Genomic DNA, 23,161 nt, shown 5'->3' on the forward strand with positions numbered 1-23,161 from the left:
TTCCTTCTTTTCCTCTTTAAAGGGATTACCAGGACAAGATGGGCCACCAGGACCTCAGGGTATCCCAGGATGTAATGGAACAAAGGTGAAATCCCTTTAAAATTCTTAATAATGCAACAATAATATGATAAAGAGCTCTTATTCTCCTGGCTGTAGCAAATAGGTTTAGTTTATTATGTGCATCAGTACTTGCTGTTACTGAGTTGTGCAAGTAATTCCAGGATAATTCAGACTACACACGCATCTGAGAGAAGGGATCATGGTCTGGTACTTGAAACTCAAGTTGTGCCAGAAATCAACAGCACTAGGACACAACATCTATACTATGTAGCCAGTATTGTTAAATTCCTTGTTCTAATCCTTGATTTTTTTAGTTAACAACTGAGCGGAACATCCAGTAATTAGATGATAGCATCTCGTCTTTGTAGAAGATTCATGCTACTAATAAAAACTCATTCTATAACAGTGGGACTTTTTTGATTATTAATTTTTAATAATATTGAGTTGAAAATACTGATTCAGTATCCCTGTTGGAAGGAGTCATTTTCATTCTAACATTTTGCCTAGCTTCACATTATGGTCTTTCCATAAGAGAAGTTGCTCTTGTGTAGCACTATGTGTGTTTTCCATCTCTGTAGTATAGTACTTTGCCTGGAAGTGTGTGGAAATATCTGAATGTGGAAAGTTCTGTTTCAGTCAGTTGTGAGATTTAACAAACTATCCTATAGCTTGTTGCTATACAGTTTGCTACTCTGGAGTCATAAGCTAACAAAGAAACTGGACTTTTGGGTCAAAATTTGTTGATCTGTTTTTGTTATGTTGTGTTTTGGCTAATAATTTTCTTCATCCCCAAGGGAGAGCGTGGATTCCCAGGCAGTCCAGGTTTTCCTGGTTTACAAGGGCCTCCTGTAAGTAAACGATTTCCAGATTCAGACCTATAATCTATGGAAAGACGTCTACATAAACCTGTGAAAGATAAGATAAACATCAGCCTCTTTTTGCAGTTGTTCTTTTAATAAATAAGAATATATTAATTCTTTTTATTGCTCAGATGTCCAAAAAGAGTTTTTCTACTGCATGCCGTGCACGTGCTAATAAAAAAACCCTTTGAATTATCGTGCTGAGACGCTTTGCCACCTGCAGAGAAATACAAATACATGCATATGTGTCTGAGAAGTAAGATCTTGATACTGTCATCAGGTACATCTAAAGAGTCTTACTGGTGATTAACGGGGCAGAACAAAAGGGACAGCGTAGAGTGTTTTCATTATAAAATACGAGGTACAGCAAAGCAACTGTCAGAACCGAAGTACAAACAGAAAGAAGGGTTGTAGACAGGATGGATAATAGGAGGCAATAAAGACATAAATTGCTAGGAAATGGAAATATAGTCCCTGTAATGGTCAACATTCACTGTGAAAGTATTTCTCAAATTCTTCTATTCGATTTTAAAGATCATAAAATAAAACGTTTTCTCCTGTTTCATATCTTTTTTTTAGATTTCTATCTTTAATGCTTACCTGATGATGTAGGTCTGATTAGTGATTTGCAAATAACATACCAATAATTAATTTCTATTGATCTTTCTTTTATTTTTTGTTTCTTTTAAACAAAGGGACCCCCTGGTCTGCCAGGTATGAAGGTGAGTGTTCTGTACTAACCAGGCATGGGTGCGCAGTGTGATCTGGCATGAAAAACCTGCTTGCTTTTATGAAAGACCATGTGCATCCACTGCAATCTGGAGTGACATTTTGCAGAAAGCTTAGTGTTTCTAGGCCACTCCAGTGCAACTAACTGGAAAATCTGCAGTAGCTTTACTCAATTTTTGTCAGTAGTTCCAGAAGTAGCAGACTGTTTTCAGAAGCTGGTTTCCTTGGGGATGTGGGTGACGGTGTCTGTGTTGTGAGGTACCAGGTTAGCAAAATGCCTATGAAAACCCAAATGCACCCGCAATCTACCTGCGCATGCTCAGGAGCACTACTAGAGGCTAGGCAATAATAACTTAAAATAGCCAATGAAGAGAATAGTGCAACATCTTATGTTCCTTATGGAAATGTGCTTTCTACTGTATAGATTGCCACGTAGATGGCTTTTTCTCCTAATCTGAATAGTCTCAAAATCTGATTTTGAACCTTAAGGACTCCTTTTATTTTTAAGGGGGTGTTTGTTGTATCTTTGACCTATTTCAGCATGGGCCAAAACATCAATTTTGGATCAAATATATTTGAAAGAAACTTGACCCACAGATTATTCCAATAAATATCTGAGAGGACAGCATAACACTGGTACTGGGAAATTGTGACTATTAAGCTGAATTGCTTTTCTCAGCTCCTTTTCTTCCCAATTGTTTTAAAGATATTAAAAGGCAAACTGATCAGAATATCTGCTTTTAAAATAAAGATCTTCCCTGAAATCAATAACAAAGTATAGATCATGAAGCATGACTATTATAACAGCATACTCAGCATTAGTCTTATGAGGCGGGATGTTGGAAAAAGCTGAATGGGCCTTTTTTCTCTTGTGTCCTCTCCACTGTTTTCACATGGAACTAGAATGTCTGTTTCTTTTGTGAAGCATTTGTATTTCAATCCCCTAGTCTTTTGGAATTCAAATCTATGCTGATATATTCATACATGTAAAAAGAGAGCTTTTCATAGCTGGTAGTGTTTAGCTATTTAAAGAGTCCTGATCTCTCCTAAAAAGAGCTGTTCTTGGAGAATCTAGTACTTATATTAAAAAGTACTGCTAGGGTATAGGTTAACACTGAGTTTCTCAAAGTCTTAGGAGCTACCGTGTGTACTTTAGAGTCAGAATGGTGATAAAGACTTGTAAAATACGCTATTAATTAAAGTCAGCTCTTTTTCTTCTAGGGTGAAGCAGGTGAAATAATTACATCATTGCTACCAGGACAGAAGGGCGACCCAGGATTTCCAGGTCTTCCAGGGATACCTGTAAGTTGTATAAAGTACTATTAGGCTGTGTTCTGCCAAAGAGAGAGCACGAAAAGAATATACAAAGCACAGCTGGAACATTTGGTGCTAGGGGATCCATATACTTACGTGAAGAAGCAGGGCTCACATTTCATGTACCTCTAGTTTAGTGGCTGGAGGGGAAGTCCTTCCATATTGCTCTCAATAAGGTGACCTACAGAGGCCACAGGTACCCTGGTCAGGGAATTGGTATCCAGCAGTACTCACAATTACTGACTTGCTTCTTTTTTCCCCTTGCCTGTTACCCCTCCCTAGACATTCTCTGTATCAGTTCTGGAGTTCCCTTCCCTTCCCTTCTGCACCCTGAGAGTAAAGCAAGTAACATCTGCCTTTCTGGGCTGTAGCCACTGGTTTAGATGGTGGGAAGAGAGAGTGATATCTCAGCTGTTCTCCTCATGTTGCACCTCCTGAACAGTGTTTCTGTTCTCCCAGCAGTCTTCTGTGAAAACAGCTAGTGACTCCAGGCCCTGTGCTTCCCCACTGAGCCATTCATTGCTTTAGTGGAAGAACAAGGGGAGCAGAAAATGAGTCTATCGGCTTGGACTGGACAGAAGCCAGAGACTCCCATTTCCTGGTACAGAGAGCAAGCCCCAGGCTATTCTGACCAGACTGAGCCTGTTAGCATTTCTGTTCCTCTGATCTGTGCTTCCCTATTGTCTGTTTCTGGCTGGGAGGAATCACAAATACAAAGTGTTTTGTTGTTCTCTCTCAGTGCATGAAAAAAAAGCACAAAGTAGTTCAAAACAAACAAAAAAGCATTCCCTTATCCAAGCCAAAGAGATGTATTGATGTTGAGAGCAGAACACTTCTAACACGATGTATGCTCCTTTAGGCCTTTCCACAAGGACAGATTGGTAGGTTAGCGATCAGCTACTTTGATTTGATGTGTACAGGGTGCCAGCTGCTGGGCTTTTTTGACCTTGAGGATCCCACTGAAAGAGGCATCTTTTATGAAAAAAACATAGCCTTCTCCACTTTCTCAACAGGGCCCACCCGGCTCCATGGGAGTTCCAGGTCCAATTGGCCCCCCAGGGCCCCCAGGTTTGACAGTAAGTTTCTTTAACTTGTTACCTATAAAGTGTTAAATGGGGAGTTACTTCTTTGTTTCATGTTCTCAGAGGTAGGTCAGTAAAGTGCAGAGATCTTCGTAATCAAGGCTTGATATGAAGAAAACAGAGCAACCATGCTACTGTGCACATTTACGTGTGATATGTTTGAAACACTCAGCCTGATTCCAGACCTCTTTTGCTTTATTTGTGTGAAACCTGAGAGACAAGATTTAGCTTATTTGGGCCAGGATGATTCTTTCATTGATGTTTAATACCTGACTGTTTCATGTCATTTGACTCTCTCACTCAAAGGAAGAACTAGTTTCTTACATATTTGTGAAGTTGAATGGCATGAGGAAGAGCTGTCAGATGCCTTGTCAACATGGGTATAACGCACAGGTGTCAAAGTAGCAACATTTTTGGTTTCAGGGTTTTGGTTTTGTTCTGGGTTTTGGATTTTGTTTGGTTTTCCGCAAGGTGGGGGGGCATGTAAAATGCTTGGAAATTACTTGTTTGTTTCCTTTTTTAATAGGGACCTCCTGGTCCACCAGGACTGCCAGGACCTAAGGTATTTTCTTTACCGCACTTATGGTGGTGATTGGACTGTTTTGTTTTTCTTTCATTTCCTTTGTGACTGCTAAGGGCTGATGAGTTATACTTTTTGCAGGGTAATATGGGGTTGAATTTTCAAGGACCCAAAGGTGAAAAAGTGAGTAGGTGATCATGATGATGTTTTTACTTATTACTTTAAAATACTTATGCATGCCTTTTTGGCTTGTACTGACTGTAACAAACTGTGGTTTTCTTGCACATTAGGGTGAACAAGGTCTTCAGGGACCTCCAGGGCCACCAGGACAAATTGGAGAACAGAAGAGACCAAATGACATTGAGTTTCAGAAAGGAGATCAGGTGAGTGGGAAACTACATCCACCTGCAGCCTCCACTGGTTTGGCTCATCTGTACTCGCATCCTGCTTGCTGCAGAGGTTCTATTATTTTTTTCTTGAATTACTGACTATGTCAGGCCTGAGTACTTTTCTTTTAGTAGATGGCAAGCCAGTCATGTTAGCTCAGTTACTTTCCTTAGTAGAATAACTATTCTTAAGAAAGTCTCTTAAAGGAAGTTCATAGTAACAGTAAAAGCAGTTAACATATTCTCATGCCTTGAAACACCCAGACTGGGATTTTCAAAGCTGTTTGGAGATTCCCATTAATTAACCAGCTATGTCATCTATTGTGAAGAAGTCTTTAAAAATTTTAACTCCATTTCTTCCTTTTTTTCTTTTTTTTTCTCCTTTTTTATTTTTGTCATTAGTGATGGCCCAAGATTGATCTTCCCTGTGGTCTCAATAAAGTGCTTTCCCTGTTTTTGGCCTCTCAAAAGTAAATACCAAGCCATATTATGACAGTAAGCTTAAACTGTTGATTTGATTTATACACATCCTTCCCAACCCATAAATGCCAAAAAGTCTTTGGGAGAGTAGCCATTTCTAAAGTTATTACACTTTTTCCTTCCTTCTTCACTGGGGAACATTTCACAGTGCCATTTGATTCTGGGTGCCAGTTGTAGTCTGAGCAGCACCAGCAGCGTTAGTTTTTATAAGTTTCTGTGGTATTCTCAAGTACCACCCCAAGTAATAGAGTTGAGGTAGGTATTTTGAGGCAAGAGTGATGAGTGATATATTTTTATACTCTGGTTATTTTGCAAATGTCATGTGGTAACCAAGCTTTAAACTTTATTAGTTTCCTTCATCTGTATTTGGATCAGTTTCTTGCTTTCCACCTTCTTGGGAAATGTGTCAGAGAAGGTGAGGTTGGTATGCAGCAGTATTTTATTTTGGCAGGGTGTTAAACAATCCTGCCCTTCATCGGGATCGAAATGGTTTGTTACCCTTCCTTTCAGAAGAGCATTAGGCACCACTAAGGCATTCCCTAGAGCTACACCCACTGATGCACATTTGCAGTGCGCAGTCGTGCTAGGAAGGCCTCAGTCTTTGATTCTGTCTCTATTTTACTGAGTAGCAGGACAGAAGCTAAAGAGCAGCATTACATGTCTTTCTAGTTTTAAGAAAACACTAGGTGACATTTTGACCACACTGTGTTGGAAACAAAATTTCATCTGACGTTATTAGGGTCAGAGTAATTTACCTCTGTCATCAAGGATCTCTGAAGGATTAATTGTACTGGCATTAAGTTATATAAATGTATAAAATAAAAGCATTCTAACCATATTCCTTTTAAAGCACTAAGACTTACAAGCACAGTCTGAGTGTGTTGCCTTTGACCACTATGAACAATGATTTCAAAGTTTAAAAATTTGGTTTTATTTCAACAAAGGTTATGCTTGGTACTACACAATCCATAAAAGGTGTCAACATTGCACTTTTTGTGAAATACACAGAAAGTTCTGGTGTGTACCCCCACTTATGATCTCTGACTGAAAAATCAAGTACATAGATGGGCTTGTAAAAATCTGGGAGGTCTCCAAGAAAATAACAGAAACTCTGCACAGAAACCTTTTGTGGATTCAGCAGCCTATAGCTTTTCTTTAGGTTAATGGTGAAGAGATACAAGAACTTGTGCAGAAGTGTAACAGGACAATATAGAAACCCTAACTTTTTAACACAGTGATCCTGTGACGCTTTTCTGACAAACACACTGTTGATCCTGATGGCCTCACAACTTCAGCAGTTACCAGTAATCTATTTGACTGTTGTTCCTGTAATTTCAGCAGGATCTGACATTTGTCTTTCCCCTTTCCTTCTTTCCTTTCTTATTGTTGTATAGCAGCTGCAGGTCACCAAACCAGCTGCTGCAGTGCACACAAGAGGCAGTTGTGTCTTAGTAGAGTGAATCACCTAAATAAACAGGATGAACAGTTAATAAAATTTATAGATACACTTGAAGTTCCACACAAAGGAAGAATAAATGTGATTCATAGTACTTGGAAATCTAACTGACAGAAAAAAAATGATTCTATTAAAAAAAAATAATCAACTGAGCTACTAGGGGAGTAATGGAGGCTTTAATCTGTTTTTTCTTTGCCCATGCTTGACAGGGTATTCCGGGTGATCCAGGCCCACCAGGACTTCCTGGGCCACAAGGCCCTCCTGTGAGTAGTCCTCTTTTAGTTCTTTTTGTGTTGTGTTTGTATCAGAACTGTAAATTCATTCTACTCTGGCTTATGGACTCAGTTTAAGATGACGTTTGTGTGTCCAGGGTCTTCCCGGTGGCGTAAAAGGTGAAAAAGGTGAGCAAGGAGAACCAGGCAAAAGAGTAAGTAGTTTGTTTAACCAAACATTTATCTTTCCAATCAGTATTATCTTTGAGAATTAAGCAAATGTTGAATTCAGGTTGGGCCATCACCCTCTGGGTAAGAGACTTCTTTTTTTCTTTCCATAACCTGGCAAACTAGTAGGTGACACATCTGGTTCATGAAAGTGCTTTTAGCTATGGATCTCTCAGTGCTTTCTGATGTCGACATGTAGATCTTGGGTTTGGGGGCAGGAGAAGCTAATTTGAATGATGTTATCTGGTCACATGTGGAAACCTTCTTCAAAGTAGTTGTCTGCTCAACCGAAGCAGCAGTTTTCTGTTTCCTTTTATGGAGGGTCTTCATTCAGTTTGCTATGTACTAGGTTGCCAAGCAGCATGAAATTGGTATATATTTCAGCTGGTCTATGTAAACTCATTCTCAGTGGGTTTACTTGTGAGGTGAGTCACAAAACCAAGTCTCCGAACACTGCATTAAGACCAGAAGTCCATTTGTCACTTCCCAAGAGACTCCTTCAACTTGTACTATCTGGGGAGTGGACGAGTCAGGACAGCTGCATCTGGAGATACCATGAGTCACTTTGCTCCTGTCTGGACTCAAATCCATCCTGGAATTTGAATATACTTGGATATCACAGCTCAGAAAAGCTCAGGAAGATTACAGAAGTGCTAAGAAATAGGATGAAAATAATATGGACTGGACCAGCAAGGAAAAGACAAGCTGCTACCAGCTCAAAACATGCTGCATTTTCACCTTCATAGCTACTGAACCCATAGTTTCATCAACATAATGAGCCCCTTCGAAAACCAAGACACAAGTCTTGCTCAGGTTAATTGGACAATACATAAACACTGTTTAGAAAGATGCTGACAACAGATTTTCCAATTTCCATTGGAAAAAAATACAACAGAAACGAATGTTTGGTATTCTAGATAAAATCCTTCTTAGTTGCTTAGATTTACAGGATGGCTTTGATTTGCCTTCTTTAAGGAACATAACAAATGAGGCAGATTTACAAAGCCAGAATTCTCATTGTATTTTGAGTGCTTTTTGAATTGTATTTTCCAAGTTGCATCTCTCTGTGAAACCACATAAATTGGCAAAAAATTGCCAAAAGCTTGTTTACCAACATTTTTATTTGGTTTTATTACTCTGAATTCAGATATGATGCATACTAAAAGTGCAGTTCTGCTATTAATTTCCTCTTAAGCTGCATTTTAGTGCTCTATGTGATTCGGTGTGTCTCAAACCCATTTCAGATATACTCATAAAAATGTCAGTGTATGTAATCAAACAGATAGTTCTGAAAATTCACAGGAAATCTTAATAAAATTCATGAATCACATTTTATTCTAATACACTATATCTATCAGGTGAAACTTAATCACCTGTTGTAGTTATGTTCCAGCAGGCATCCCCATCCATGCTGCTTCTGCAGTGTTGGCAGTAGAGTTCTGTTTGTCTTGCCCAGTGAATGGTCTGGAATAAAGTGGAGCTTGAACTACTTTTATTGTAGCAATGACAAATCTGTTCAGCAAGAATATATGGGTTTCAGAAGTCAGTTATTTGGGCAGAATTGCACTTTGCATTTTTGTTGATACTTTTCAGAAAATCCAATTTGATTTAAAGGAGAGTTAAAATTCAAACACAAAAATATTTGTATTTAATTTTACCGGCACATTATACTAATTTCCTAATGAAATATGATGTTTTAATGTTTAGAGAGTTAGGATCTGTTTACCAAATGGAGGATTTCTCTAGTGTTAAAATAAAGGGAGTTATTAAACACAACAAATAAGCAATTGTTAACTGGAGGTCATTTTGTGCTGTATTCGCACAGTATTTTTTTTTTGAGATGTCTCATGTTTTTGCACTCTGGTTTTCCACATGAAAACCTCAGTTTAGATAACTCCATTGATTATTTTTGGTTGGTCTCTTCGATGTGTTTGTCACAAGGACTGCATTCTAGAGCAAGTTTGGTTTACTGAAAAATGGGAAATAAGTAACACTGTTTCCATAAGAATTCTTCATCACTGAAGCATTTTATTTCAATGCATGTTTATGTCTTTGAAGGGAAAGCCTGGCAAAGATGGAGAACCTGGTCAGCCTGGTAGGGATGTGAGTAACTCATACATTTCTAATCTAAGCAGAATCCATATAAACTTTTCTTCTGGTGTGGAGAAGATCTGAGCGTGATTATCTTTCCCTTCTTTTTTCTTGAAGGGTTTACCTGGTGGGCCTGGAATAAATGGTGCTCCAGGAAGAGACGGTGAAAAGGTATGCCAGGTTTTTTGTCATTATTGCTATAGTAGCTTGAAAGTCTGCTGTCACTGAGTTCAGTTCTGGCTGAGTGTTAATTGCATTGCCTATGCTGTTACACTGTTGAGGAATATTTGCAATAACTTTCTTGTGTACTAATGCACAGTATAAAAAATGCTCTCAATTTCATTGGTAGGGTGAAAAAGGTGACATTGGTCCCCCTGGTCCTCCTGGAATTGTAAGTTGCTGATCTTTTCTTTCTGCATTTGGTTTATGGTGTGGTCTCATCATAGTTCTTGGGTGACTGTGAGTCACATCTCCAGGTATATCAATAACAGAATCAGTAATAATTTCATATATTCACTAATAGAAACAATAGTTTCCTTCTTTCAAGATAGATTCTGTGCTCTAGGATTTGCTAAGTTGCAAACACAAGACTAGACTATAAGCTCAGACCAGCAGAAACTTAGTCAGCTTCACTGAAGCCAGTTCTAATCATGTTGGCTTGGCAGTAAAAGTGCTTCCTACTAGAGAGGGCTCCTTACTGGAATTCTACTGGAATTCAGTGGAGCAGGAAAAGCATCCTGTCTTTGGTATAAGATTCAAAGTATGATGAACTCTTCTTCCCTCATGTATCTTTACCGTTCCAGTGACTCTTTTCTTGACAACTAGTTTCACATGAACATGAAACGTTTACAGGTCATTTCAAGACCGGGCATCGATGCCACAGTGGGACCAAAAGGTAGCAAAGGATTGCCAGGACTTCCAGGAGCCAAAGGGGAGCGTGGATTCTCCGGTAGGCCGGGCCCACCTGGCTTGCCAGGTTCTCCAGGTAGGAGTGCAAGCATTAAAATAAGTTGTATGCTCAAATGGCTGAGTGGATATTTAGCCTCACAGTCTTTTTGCACTCATTTTGACAAATGGACTGAGGAGAAGCAGAAGGCAGAAATATTTAAAGCTACCCTTGAACTTAAAGGGTGGGCCTTAGCTTATGGGGATTATATGAGGAATTCTGAATATTCATTGCCCCTGCTGTGGTGACAGAGGATCCTAATCATCAAGGCTGTCAAACAGATACTAGTTTGATCTTAGGGGTAGTTTATCTCCTATCACTTACCTGTAACATACATTATCCATTATCCAGATAAAGTATTGTGTACAAGAAGTTGGGTTCCTGGCCATCAAACCTAGTCTCTGCTGTACATTGGCCAGTACTAAAGGAGATGATCTGAGTCTGCAATGGGAGTGAGCAGTGACACCTGTGTTTGCCTTGTACATGTACAGAGAAGAACATTATGATTCTAATGTTACACCTCATAAATGTTCCTTTTTTTCTGTCAGTACTTCCTTTCATTAATCCTGTTTTATTTTTTTTTTCCTTCATAAACTTAGTTGCTGAGTCTCGGGTCAGTTTTTTGAACAAAAACTCTGGAAATGGAGAATGTGCATATGTCAAACACTGCACATCAGCATGTAGCTTGATTCCATAAAATAAATGTTATGGACAACTTACCTGGAAATACAGTCTTATCTGTAGCATGTCATTCATTATGTGTCACTGTCATCCTTGAGAAAAGGTGATTTAAGTTCTTCCCATCTTAGGGATCACTACTATTGGACCTCCTGGCCCACCTGGCTTACCTGGTGAGAGAGGACAGAAAGGAGATCCGGGTTTACCTGGTGTTTCTATTCCTGGGCAACCAGGGCTTGATGGACCACGAGGACCTCCAGGACCACCAGGTCCCCCAGGGCCACCTGCACCATCAGTTCCTTCTGGTAAGTGATGACCACACAGACAGCAAGTAGAGGACACTAAACAGTTTTGACATGCTTTTTTTTTTTTCCCCTCATATTTTCTTTTTCTCTTTTTTTTTTCTAATTCTACTTCCAAAGATGTAGTTTATCAGCAGCTGAAGTCCGTGAGATTCCAGGCTATTCATATACGTTGTCCAAGTTGCTCCCATTGCAAATTGCAACATTTATGGGAGAGCTCTAACCCTCAGGACAATTACAGAATTTGGAAGTTCAATGGTGTGAGTTGCAGTCTGGCTTTATTATGTCTTTTTCTGCATCAAGTGAGCCCTGCTGTGACTTATCGGTGAGATTCAGTTAGACTGGAGGAGAAGTCATCTTTTCATACTTTTAGAATCTTTTTGCAAACTCACACAATAGTGACAGTCCTCCAGGGCCAAGCAGATTTGGCCCAGATGTACAAGATTAAGTATTTCTCCAATTTATGTTCCATCCTATTTAATCCAACTAATGAAAGTTAACATTAAAATTTGTGTATAAAGCAGGAGGTACCCACTTTGACTCTGTCTTGAGTAAATTTAGCTTTCATGATATGATCTGATACATGCTTGGAGGGGCTATTCTCTACTAAGAGTTGTGATAGTGGGAGAGTCAAAGGAATAATTTTTCACAGAATTCCAGTTTCACAAAAATAGCTTGGGAACAGACACTTTGGGTAAAGGCTCTTAGCTGCTTTTTGGTCTTAAGGGAAATAGGGAATGGGAGATGGAATATGAGAACTGGAAAGCTCTAGTGGAGAGGGACTGACAAAATTCAGGGAGGAATTTCATATCTAGATGACATTGGCATCTTTAGTCCCCTCTGATATTTCAAACACATGCTTTTCTGGTATGAGGCTGAATAGCAGAATGCAATGTAAAGACAGAACTGTGCCAGCTGTGGGAAGTAGTGGGAGATAGTTGAGGCTGTGAAGGAGAACTGATGATTGTTGCATAATATCACTGGTTGTGTTCCTTTTGAGTTTGGGTTACATTGCTGGGTTTTCATTGGCAGTTCTCTGACTGAATTGCCATAATGCTTGGTCTGTGATTATGAGGGTATGTTAGGATATCCACACAAATACCAGGAAGTATATTTTTGTACTATTTGAATATTTGGTGCTGCTGTGAGTCTAACACAAATTGATCATTAAACCTCTCCCGATTCTCTTTAGGTGAAGGGTTATGTGAGCGGGGGCCGCCAGGTCCTCCAGGAATTCCAGGGCAACAAGGCTTTACGGGGGAGCGAGGCCAAAAAGGTACGGTGCCATGGCTATCTTGTTTTTTCTCTTTTTGTTAAACTATGTAAAGTCTGCATTAAATAAGGATAAACAGTGTCTCTTCCCAGTCAGGTTGAGTGCAGATATTTTCTGTTTCTGGGTAAGAAAGCCATTTTATTTGGACATGGGATAGTAGCTCATCTAGTGTTAAAGCACAGGAATCTCAAAGTGACTGAAGGTACAACCAGTGCTCAGGCCTAGCATGGATCAGGATTAAAGCAACATGGAACTTCAGGTTTATGAGTACCTGCCAGGTAGAGACAAACTAAGTGCTTTGTAAGGGCAGTTTCCAACACTATTTGAAAAAGTTTTATACTTAATTCATGAATAAATTAGACATTTTTAAATGGAAAACAACGTTGAAATTGTAAATGCAAGATTCCTAATTTGAGTTGGTCAATCTACAATGAGTTTGTTTGTTTGGTAAGAAAAAGAAAGACATCTTTAATGTGTATCCTTGTTTCCAAAAAGACAATCTTGCAATGGGGATGCTGATATGGGTAAGTGAGAATCTTTTCCTAGCTCAACAATGGACATCTTAGATGACTTCGGGCATCTCACTTAATTTTGTACGCCTCAAACAGAAGATTTTTTTCTCATGGAGATTGTAAGGATTAATTAGTTAACCTGAATGAAGTGCTTAAATACTTCATTAGTGAATGTCAGAAAAGTCTGTATGTGTAGGAAAATCCTAGGCTTCTTGAACCTTTTTTTTTCTTTCTTTTTTTAATGAAATAAGTATAGCCTATTGTCAAATCAGTGAAACATTCTCAGCATTTGTTTTGCACTCTTGGACCTTGATTAAAGTTTGGAATTTTTATGTACATGTTTTAGAGTCGTAGTTTGAAGTGTCAAGTACCTACTTGAGAAGAGGACTCCTTTGCTGAGAAAAAAAATTCCACAGTTTTTTATTATTGAAGGCTTCTTTTTGATTTTGTTTTAATTTATTGTCCACTATCCTAAATAAATTCTGATCGTATCTGATACTGGTTGTCTGACTCCTGGCAACCAAAAAGCCTCAGTTCAACTTTCATGAGGGAAGCCCTCTAATATTTAAGCAATCGTATGATTACATAAAATGGTCATTTTGGGCTTGGTATTATAGATCAGTAGCAAGAAAACAATTGCTGTTGTGCTGAATTCCTTTAATAGTTTTTCAATGCAAATCTTTTTAGGTGATCCAGGAGATACATGCTTCAATTGCATAGGAACTGGACTAACTGGGCCTCCTGGGGAGAGAGGACCACCAGGACCTCCAGGTAGTCCAGGTAAGGCTGTAGCCTTAACTGTTTTGCTTAATATGCTCCATAAAGGTCACTTTTGTATCTGAAGATCTATGTATAATGCTAATGAGATATCTGTGTGTTGTGTACAAATTCAGATGCACAGTTGTCAGCTCCAGTATATAGTTCATGTATGTCCTGTTTTGCACAGTTGGGGAGTGTTAGGAAGAAACAGGCTGGATAGGTGTAAAAGAATCAGTCTTGTCTTTCAAAAACAATGTCCTCATCAAAGATAGACTTGCAAACGTTCTGCATATTGAAGGTTTATGGTCTGCTATAGATTTAACTGAAAGAGAGAAATAACTTATACAACTTGCTATTCCTGAACTCAGAGAGAAGCTGGAGCTTTTTAAGTGTGACATATTTTGACACTACTGTTTTAACTTAGAGTTGCAAATTTGTTCAGTTCAAATAAAATGAAGCTCTCCCAGAACTAAAATTTGCTTGGTTTTCAAACAACTTAGTTACTATGCAAACAGCATGCATGATATTTACAGCTTCTACAGTTTTATCATTTTCTTTTATGTTTTTCTGCACTACTTAGGTTCTCCTGGTTTTCCTGGACCAAAAGGTGAAAAGGGACTTCCTGGATTAACTGGCCTTGTAGGGCCACCAGTAAGTGGTGGTGCTATGTTCTGGTGGGAAAACAGTATCTCATTTGTCTTGCACGTTTGGTAGATCTGTGCACAGCAGATATGAATTCTTGTCTAATGCTTCTTTGTATCTCCATAAATAGCTTGAATGCATAATTCTTATATTGTGGCAAACTCAGAGAGGGATTCAAAGAAAAACTAACGTGGCTTTTTAAATTTTTTTTCCCTTCTTCTTCACCCTCAGGGATTGCCAGGCCCCCCAGGTGCTCCTGGGAGACCTGGTCCTAAAGGAGATCCAGGGGATGTCCTGCCTTTCCCAAGAATGAAAGGTGATAAAGGAGACCCCGGCTTCCCAGGACCTCCAGGTCTTCCTGGCATAGATGGCACTCCTGGACGAGATGGACTGCCAGGTCTACCTGGCCCTAAGGGAGAACCTGTGAGTTCCAGTTTTTGCTGTTCTTGATTGGACAGATGTTTTGGGAAGTCCTGAATGCATTTAACCTTGTGCAGATAAGCGGACTGGCAAAAGGACTTTTTTCTGAATGTGGCTAACGCGGTAGTTCTCTTCAGTAGATGCCCATCTAGTGATAATATACAGAGATACTCCCTGAATCTGCCTATGCCTCTCAAAATAAGCTGAGACTTGTCTAGAGTATTGTCAGATGGTCCCTTCTGCCACTGTCTACTTTTCACCTATGTAGTGTGAAGAATTAAGTAGCCAGGTTTAGACCTTATCTCTGCCATGTTAGTGAGATGTAGGCAGCTAATGGCCTTGAGACCTGGAAGGTCTCTGCTAAGGAAACTGCTAAGAAGTTTCAAAACAGAAGCAATGAAACACTTTGCTGCTTTGTTAGTAAATATATGTTCCTCTTTCCCATCCTGTTCTTCCTTTTTTCAGGGCAGTGTTGCATTCAAAGGAGAAATGGGTATTCCAGGTGATCCAGGAATACCAGGTCTTCCTGGAGAGAAAGGACTTCCTGGACCTCCTGGTTTTGGTCCACAAGGTTTACCTGGTGAAAAGGGCATCCAAGGTGTATCTGGCCGCCCAGGGCCTCCTGGAGTTCCAGGTGAGTTGGTCTCTGTGTGCTATTGAACAAAAACTGTAAAATCAACTTTTGTCCTTTTGCTCCAGATAGTTCTCAGAAGATAATGCTGCTTTCAAGCTTTTCCCAAAGGCATTGTAAGACCTGGTATTTGTAAGCTCCCTTTCTGAAGATCATTGTACAAATGCAAAGTGAGCAGAATTTGTGCTATTTTACTGTAGTCACATGAGTCACCCTTCTGCTCTGACCGCTGGAGAAGCCTTTCCTTCTCAACTGACTATAGTGGAAATGCATTGTAACTACCATCTTATGCTTCATAGTACTGCAACTACAACAGTTTTTGAAAACAAGGGTTTTCCTTGAACAAGTTTGCTTTTGTTACTTGTCAGCTACACAGATCCTGATCAAGTTGTGCTGGGGTTAGCTACAGAAAATACGATGATGGTACGTAGTACCAATACTTAATACTATGATGGTACCTAGGAGGAAATCAGAAAAAGCATTTCAAGAAAACTGTTAACATTAAAAAATGTTTATAAAGCTGTAAGTGCTGTATGGGGCTCACAGGCAGATAGCCTCTTGGGTCAAGTCTTGCTGGTGTTTAAGTTCCTTGTCAGTTTGGGATGTGGCTAGCATCTTTTTCTGCTCAGAGGAAAGCAGAAAAGAAGCTCCTACTGAGTGATACATATTTCTTCTTTTTGGTTCTAGGTCCAAAAGGTGACCCTGGCCAGACTATTACAGAACCAGGAGTTCCTGGACCCCCTGGTCCTCCAGGAAGAAATGGTGACCCAGGTCTTCCAGGTAAAGAAGCAGCTCTATATCCAGGGAATTCCAAGAATTTTTTATTCTGACTGATTCTTGATAACTATGTTGATTTACTCCTTCTTACAGGAGATCCTGGTCAGCCAGGTCAACGTGGCTTACCAGGCATCCCAGGTGCAAAGGGAGAGCCAGGTATTCCTGGCATTGGACTTCCAGGTCCACCAGGTCCCAAAGGTACGTTTAGAGCCATGTTACTGTATTCTACTGGCTGGCAGAGTGGATGCAGAGGGTTGTGTCTCTTCACTTTTTCCTAGTGAGTTGATTTCTGTTTCCAGAATCCTTTAAAAAAAGTTTGTCTTGAATTTATACATCTCTATAATAGTATCAGGGAAAAAAGCTGCTGAGCCCTTATTCTACTGTTCACTGTACTGCTCCTTCACAGTAGCTTAGATTTTTCAGTAACCCAAGAACACAAAAGTAAATGGGAAATGATGAATGTTTGTGCTTGAATCAATAAATGATCTCCAAATGCTGCCTCAAGATGTTAATGTTTCTGACATGTACTGTTTGTAATTTTCATTAAAGCACATGACAAGTCCCAGAGATCCTCTGTGGCAAAGACTGTGCAGTCAAAAGTTATCTCAAACTGGTACTCCTCAAGTATGCTTGAGCTGGCACAGCACCTCTTTTCAGAGATTAGTTTGTGTGGGCCCTAAGTGTTTCTGAAAGAGTTATTCTAATGCTCTCTGGTGTCCTCTGCTGCCCTAACCTCCATGTCATGTGTAGGTTTCCCAGGGACTCCAGGCCCCCCTGGAGCTCCGGGTACTCCAGGTCGCCCTGGTCTAGATGGACCTCCTGGCCCACCGGGTTTCCCAGGACAGAAGGTCTGTATTTGCTTGCTTAATATAAAACTTTGCTTTCTTAGAGGTTCTTCTGCGTCAGTGGGAAGTTGGTGGGCAGGATTTTACCTCTTCTTGTCAGCTTTTGGTGGTGAGGGAGTCACATTCTCTACTTGAGATTTGAGTGAGGGTAGTAAAAAAGAAATGAAATTTAAAGATGGTGAGCATTTTTTGCTTTGCTACTTTAACATTTCTAGGAGAGGCTGAGCTTGGAAAACCCCCTTTTAAAACAAATTGTAAATTTCTTACAGGGGGATCGTGGATTTGGAGTTCCAGGGCCACCTGGACCCCCAGGACCACCAGGCACAAAAGGAATTCAAGGACCTAAGGGTGATCCTGGCTTCCCAGGAAGCCCTGGTCTCCCAGGACAGGCAGGCTTTGATGGAACTCCAGGGCCCAAAGGTAAGGAAAACTCTCCCCCTTTTCTGTTCCCTGTTGAACTTTAACAAATGTAGACATGCTGGGAGTCCATACAGCAGTTAAATACAAGCAGTGCTGACTGTAGAGCAGTTACTTCAGGGTCTGTTTTTCCAAATCAGACACATCTGTGTAAATGGAATCTTGTGTTCTCTAAAGCCAAGCAAGCAAGGGAGTAAATACCAACCTGTGGGTCAGTATCTGGAAGTCTATATTCCAAAGACAAATCATGTTAACATGGGGGTAAAACTTTTTAAATAGAATAATTGTGATTTGGATACACTTAATCATTGTCTGTGTTGAACTGCAGAGCATGCCTGGTTTGCTGGAGAGCATCTGTTGAGTTTGATGTGGATGATGACACAAGGACATGTCTCTGTGTAGCCTAGAAAAGTAAACTGCATGCGTTCCACACAGACTGAGGACAAATCTCTGACGTTCAGAAATAGCCTCTGAAGTGTGTTTTTTCCTTCATCAGATCCATATTTGTTTTCATGCAAGGACAAGATTTCAAGTACAATGTGCAGGCGCTCTGCTTCTGAAAGCAAGTATCTCTGAACTGAGTTCACTATTTAACTAAACAAGAGTGTTCTTTTAGGTGACCCTGGACCAAGTGGACCACCAGGACTCCCAGGCCCACCAGGCATCCCTGGCATTGGTGGTCAAGGTCCACCTGGATCTCCAGGACCTCCAGGTCCTGTTGGCCCCCCAGGTAAAATTCATGTGAATTGTACCCTTAGGTTATTTCTGGCATACACCAAGCAGGTACACAGGACACTGAAGGTCCCACTGAACATACAGGCAAGGACAGACAGACTTCATGTCTATTAGATTGGCTGTTTTGCCAGTTAAGCAGGCAAAACTCGATACATCATGTTTTTTACTGCCATTTGCACAGCTTAGAGAGGTCTCAAGGGTGTAAAAGTCCACTTTGGAGAAGACTTGGAGCCTCAGCAGAAATTCTAGAAAATGTTGCGCACAGACAGTGACAAAATCTCTGTGAAAGGGGTTTATAATCTGATAGAAGGGAGCACAGTGTCAGTGCAGAGGTTTTGTCTGAAATGACCTGTGACTGATGAAGATATGAACTTGTTCCATCTCTGTGCAGAAAGGGTCCATGTGGGTGCATGCACATCATTCTATTCACAAAGTTTGTTTAGGGAAATTCTTTTTCCCCTTCATTCTGTGAATGGGCTTGCTGTGTACCAGCTCCTGGTGTTGAAAATGTGTGGCAGTCACCACAGCGAGAACATTCTCTGTGTACATGAGCATGCCAGCTGCTGAAACTCTTCAAAACCCATCTGGTTCTTGCCATGCTTCTGTGACTTGTTCACATTGCATGTTTGTGAGCTACACTTTTTGAATGTGTTTGTGTGCCAGCACTGGGATTGGCATTGTTCGCAATGCATGCTGAAAAGTTTCTGGCCAACTGTAAGACCATGGGATGCAGATTGGTTGATCATATTCAGGTCTTTATGAATGGTGAGCTGAGATTCAAAGTGCTTAACTTGAAAGTAGGCAAGCACTTGAGTAAGTAGGCCCATGAAATTTGACTTCTACTCACATACATAAAGTGTGGGTCATGTTTGTTTTTTTTCACAAGTTTTCGAGTGGGGAGAGAGATGTGTGGTCGTTGCACCAAGCGGCCTTGACTGTCTCAGGTATTAAGAGCGAGGGGTCTGGTCAATGGGGACAGAAGTTCTGTGAGCCAGCAGCTGGGTGCTCTACCTGGCTGTGCTCACTGTGCTGTCCTGACCCTCTGCTTGTGCTTGGTGCTAAACTGAAACAGAAGGCAGCACAGGTGTGTGTTTGGCGGGTGGGGTGTATTACTATGGGTTTGAATGTTTCATCCAATGCATGTTCTTTTGTATTACTGTAACATCTCTTCTGGTGTTAGCCAGAATTTGATTTCGTGTGATGACTGATTTATTCTGCAAAATATCAATTTTGACAAATGCACAATTATTACTAGAGTTGGTGGATTTGAAATGCTTATGGTTTTGCTCTTTATGTCTGTATTGACTAATCATTGTGGCTACTAACAGCGTAGTGGCTCTGAAATCCAGTGCATGGTTGAAGGTCCCACTTACAAAGTCCTTATTATTTGCCTTGCCACTGCTATTTCTCTGTTTTGTGCAAATGCCTTACATTCCCATCTTCCATCCCTTGTTTGTTTAACTAAGCTGTTTTGATTCTGTTCCCTTATGCAACGTTAGGATAAAGTTTCTGAGGCACTGTTTTTCAGGTAATTTGGAAAATTCTTGAAAGGATTTCCCTGTTCAGAATTTCCTTTCTCTGCACCACCATTTCTTCAAATAGTTTGCAGTAAATCAACATTATTTTTTTTTAATATGTAACTTTAGAATTTATTGTTTTCCCTATATTGTTCTAATTAGGATACAGCCATGTTTTTGAGAACCAAAAATTCAATTAGAATGAATTTCTATTTGAAAAAGTATCTTTACCATTCTAGATGCGGAGTTTGTCCTATTACTGGGTTATATATTGCTTTCTCTTTTTTTTCCTATTTTTTTTCATGCTCACTGATAGAGACCCCTTAAACACAGAGCATGTGCATCCCTGGTGCTGTTTTGTCTCTGTCAAGTAAGCAGTTCCAGGCACATGACGTGATAGGTGAATGCAGTGATAACCTGTTGCCCAAGAGGAGCATGTTTATCATTAACTAAATGGAAGTCTACAGTCCATGCAGTCAAGAAAACTTGATCTGCCTTTTTACTATGCAAAGAACACATGTAAATTTGCATAATAGAACTAAAAGAAGGGGAGGGGGGTGGAATTAGAGTTTTTTTGTGTTAGAAAGAAGCAGCATCTTTTGAAAAATCTCTGTGTGACGGGATTTACCAGAACATGATGCAGATCAACAAGAAGCTGGTTGGTAGGATGTACTCTGGTGTTCAGAAGGTGTCCAAGCAGTATCTAGTAATGACAGGTTTGTGTAAGAAACAGTTGAGAAAAAGCTTATTCCCCAGTTGTGAAGAGAATACTAGACAAGGAGAGAGGGGAAAAAGAATTTTATTTCTAAAATGTATCCTCCATATTTGAAAATACCTCACCGAGTTTCCCGTTTCTGCGTACAGTGGTGGCTGCACTTTGAAAGAGATCTCCAAGTTTCCTTGCAGTCTGATTTCTCTTAACTGTGTTAGTGTTGTATTCTTTGTACTTAGATCTGTTTTCAGTAACTTTAGGGTAGATTTTTTTCTTTGTTCTAATCTGTGTGTGCTTTATTTTGTTTCCTAACTTAACGACTATTATGCTACCTGTCTCAACTTCCTGATGAGCTCTAACTCGTTGGCTTTTGAACCTCAGGTTCCCCAGGTACTGTGGTTTCTTTACCAAAGCTTTTTCTTAACTTCACAATTAAGAATAATCCTTTTTTTGTCAGCTACATTTCCAGAGTGAGTATCTTCACTGACACAGTGCACTGTGTCAAGCTGTCTGCTTGCTTCAGCACTGCCTTGAGCTCAGTATCATTAGTGTTTAACAATCTTAACCGTATTTTGACAATTGTTATTTTTCATTCAGGAAAATGTAATGCAGTGCAGGATTTTGTTATCCTTCAAAAATATTCAGCTGATGCCATCTTAGAATGTAGTAAAATGGAATCATTAATGGAAATATAGTTGTAAGAATCTCAAAACAATGATAAAACACAAAGCAGTCAATCAGTATTGGTGTTTTGTTTTATTAAGCAGACTTAAAGGGTTGTTGAAGAGAGTTGTTGTTCTCCTTTTGATATTTTTTTGAATTGCATTTGCTATAAGTTGGTAAAATTTTAGTAATGCTTCTCTTGAGAAGAATATGGCCTTTTAACACCTGGAAGCCATTAAAAAATAAATGGATAAATGGCTTTAGAAGAATTGGAGGATTCTCATCAGTGCTGGGAATGGATCACAAATAAATCTTAGCTCTTCCTACAGTACTACACCCAGAGACACACAGATCTCAGCCTTGCCTGATGTTTTGCTAAAAGATTTTGTCTTAAAAACATTGTCTAGGTTTGCAGGGCATTCCAGGGGAGAAAGGGGATCCAGGTCCTCCAGGCTTCGACGTTCCTGGTCCTCCAGGTGACCGAGGAGCCCCAGGATATCCAGGACCCCCTGGTCTCCCAGGGCCTCAGGGTTCGCCTGGACCACCTGGCCGGGATGGAATCCCTGGATTTCCAGGTAAGTTCATATTTTTTACCTGTGGACAAAGACCAAACTGTAGTTACAGCTGGATGCTCTTTATGTTTGGGAATGCCAGCTTAATGAGCCTCAATATTCATCCTATCCATTTAAATTTGGATGCATTATATCTCATAATTTTAAAAAAGATTATAACAAAAAAGATTATAACAAAATTTGTTGCAATAAAATCCTTGTCAACTCTCCATTTTTCCCTGTAACTTGATTAAAATATTTTTCACATTATTCCACATTATTCTGTTTCATAATTTCAAGCGTGACTTTCTAGTCACTGCTGCAATTTAGAAATAGAATTTGCTTAAAGGAAATATTAACAAAAGTTATCAATTGGATCCAGAACATAGTTTTTCATATTAATTTCCTTATTTTGTGTGTTAGACTATTCAGTTAAGATGGTCTGTGTCATCCTCTGGAATAGAAATCTTGAAAGTGAATTTTGAGAATCTCTGTCTTTAGATAGAATCTTCTGTATTGTGGCTTCTAAAAGCAGTGTATTCCTGATTGTCTTTTTGGCTTTCAATAAATTTAAGTATGCTTTCAAACAAGCATTTATGTTTTAAACAAGGGAACTAAACTTATTGGAGTTATAAATATATTTTCTACCAAAAAGAACAGTGCACTGCAATTTTTCTTCCCAGGACTTAACTGTAGAAAATTTGGCACAATTTTCAAGTGTCATTTTATCTCATTTAGGTGTATACAAGAACTGAGTGTTTGTAATTCCCTTCAAACAGGATTTTATATGCATATGCTGTTTAATAAATATCATATAGATTCAGGGAAGTAAAAGTTAGAGTTTTTGTTCGGAATGACAACGGTGATTCAATGCATTTAGGTGCCAAAGGCGAGATGGGCGTCATGGGAGCTCCTGGTCCTCCAGGGCCTCCAGGAGCTCCTGGAAGAAATGGCCTGCCTGGTGTGAAAGGTAATGTTTGCTTTATCCTCCCCTGAAGAGAAAGCAGGATGCTATTTTCTGTGTCCTGTGTGGAAACATGCTTTGTAATATTAGCATCTAGACCTTCATTACTGGGATCTGCTTAGGTTATCTTTTGGCAGTGCTGGTGTTTGGAATTGCTTTGCAGTTTTAAGCCATAGCATTCAGTCACTCTTTTTTTAATTGATGTCATGAGATGTTAGCTATTTTTAAGACATTAGCTCTGGATTGATGGCATTGAAGTAGGATAATATTTCTGAAGTATGTTGTAGAATCTGCTTTAAGCAGCAGCAGGAGGAAAATCAGTAGCTTTGCGTTATGGAGGCATCCAGTATCAGCTCTACAGGTATCACAGAGAAACCATCTACATTTTCCCAACTGCCT

At 39.7% G+C, this 23,161-nt stretch overlaps 1 protein-coding gene across 1 annotated transcript in view; it reads left to right on the plus strand.

Annotated features, from left to right (window-relative positions):
• COL4A5 (collagen type IV alpha 5 chain) overlaps positions 1–23,161 on the plus strand; it is an 81,567-nt gene that overhangs the window by 34,671 nt on the left and 23,735 nt on the right. The window contains exons 6-32 of the mRNA XM_065846806.2: positions 23–85; positions 855–908; positions 1,616–1,642; positions 2,871–2,951; positions 3,977–4,039; positions 4,572–4,607; positions 4,707–4,748; positions 4,856–4,948; positions 7,097–7,150; positions 7,258–7,314; positions 9,386–9,430; positions 9,536–9,589; positions 9,768–9,809; positions 10,271–10,403; positions 11,174–11,347; positions 12,537–12,620; positions 13,817–13,909; positions 14,469–14,539; positions 14,762–14,953; positions 15,416–15,584; positions 16,269–16,361; positions 16,452–16,556; positions 17,109–17,206; positions 17,473–17,623; positions 18,237–18,350; positions 21,655–21,822; positions 22,679–22,768. Of these exons, the coding sequence (XP_065702878.1) occupies positions 23–85; positions 855–908; positions 1,616–1,642; positions 2,871–2,951; positions 3,977–4,039; positions 4,572–4,607; positions 4,707–4,748; positions 4,856–4,948; positions 7,097–7,150; positions 7,258–7,314; positions 9,386–9,430; positions 9,536–9,589; positions 9,768–9,809; positions 10,271–10,403; positions 11,174–11,347; positions 12,537–12,620; positions 13,817–13,909; positions 14,469–14,539; positions 14,762–14,953; positions 15,416–15,584; positions 16,269–16,361; positions 16,452–16,556; positions 17,109–17,206; positions 17,473–17,623; positions 18,237–18,350; positions 21,655–21,822; positions 22,679–22,768 (2,446 nt within the window). The remainder of the gene's footprint in view (positions 1–22; positions 86–854; positions 909–1,615; positions 1,643–2,870; positions 2,952–3,976; positions 4,040–4,571; positions 4,608–4,706; positions 4,749–4,855; positions 4,949–7,096; positions 7,151–7,257; positions 7,315–9,385; positions 9,431–9,535; positions 9,590–9,767; positions 9,810–10,270; positions 10,404–11,173; positions 11,348–12,536; positions 12,621–13,816; positions 13,910–14,468; positions 14,540–14,761; positions 14,954–15,415; positions 15,585–16,268; positions 16,362–16,451; positions 16,557–17,108; positions 17,207–17,472; positions 17,624–18,236; positions 18,351–21,654; positions 21,823–22,678; positions 22,769–23,161) is intronic.

The sequence above is a fragment of the Patagioenas fasciata genome, chromosome 11 (assembly GCF_037038585.1).
Source record: "Patagioenas fasciata isolate bPatFas1 chromosome 11, bPatFas1.hap1, whole genome shotgun sequence".
Classification (NCBI taxonomy): Eukaryota; Metazoa; Chordata; class Aves; order Columbiformes; family Columbidae; genus Patagioenas; species Patagioenas fasciata.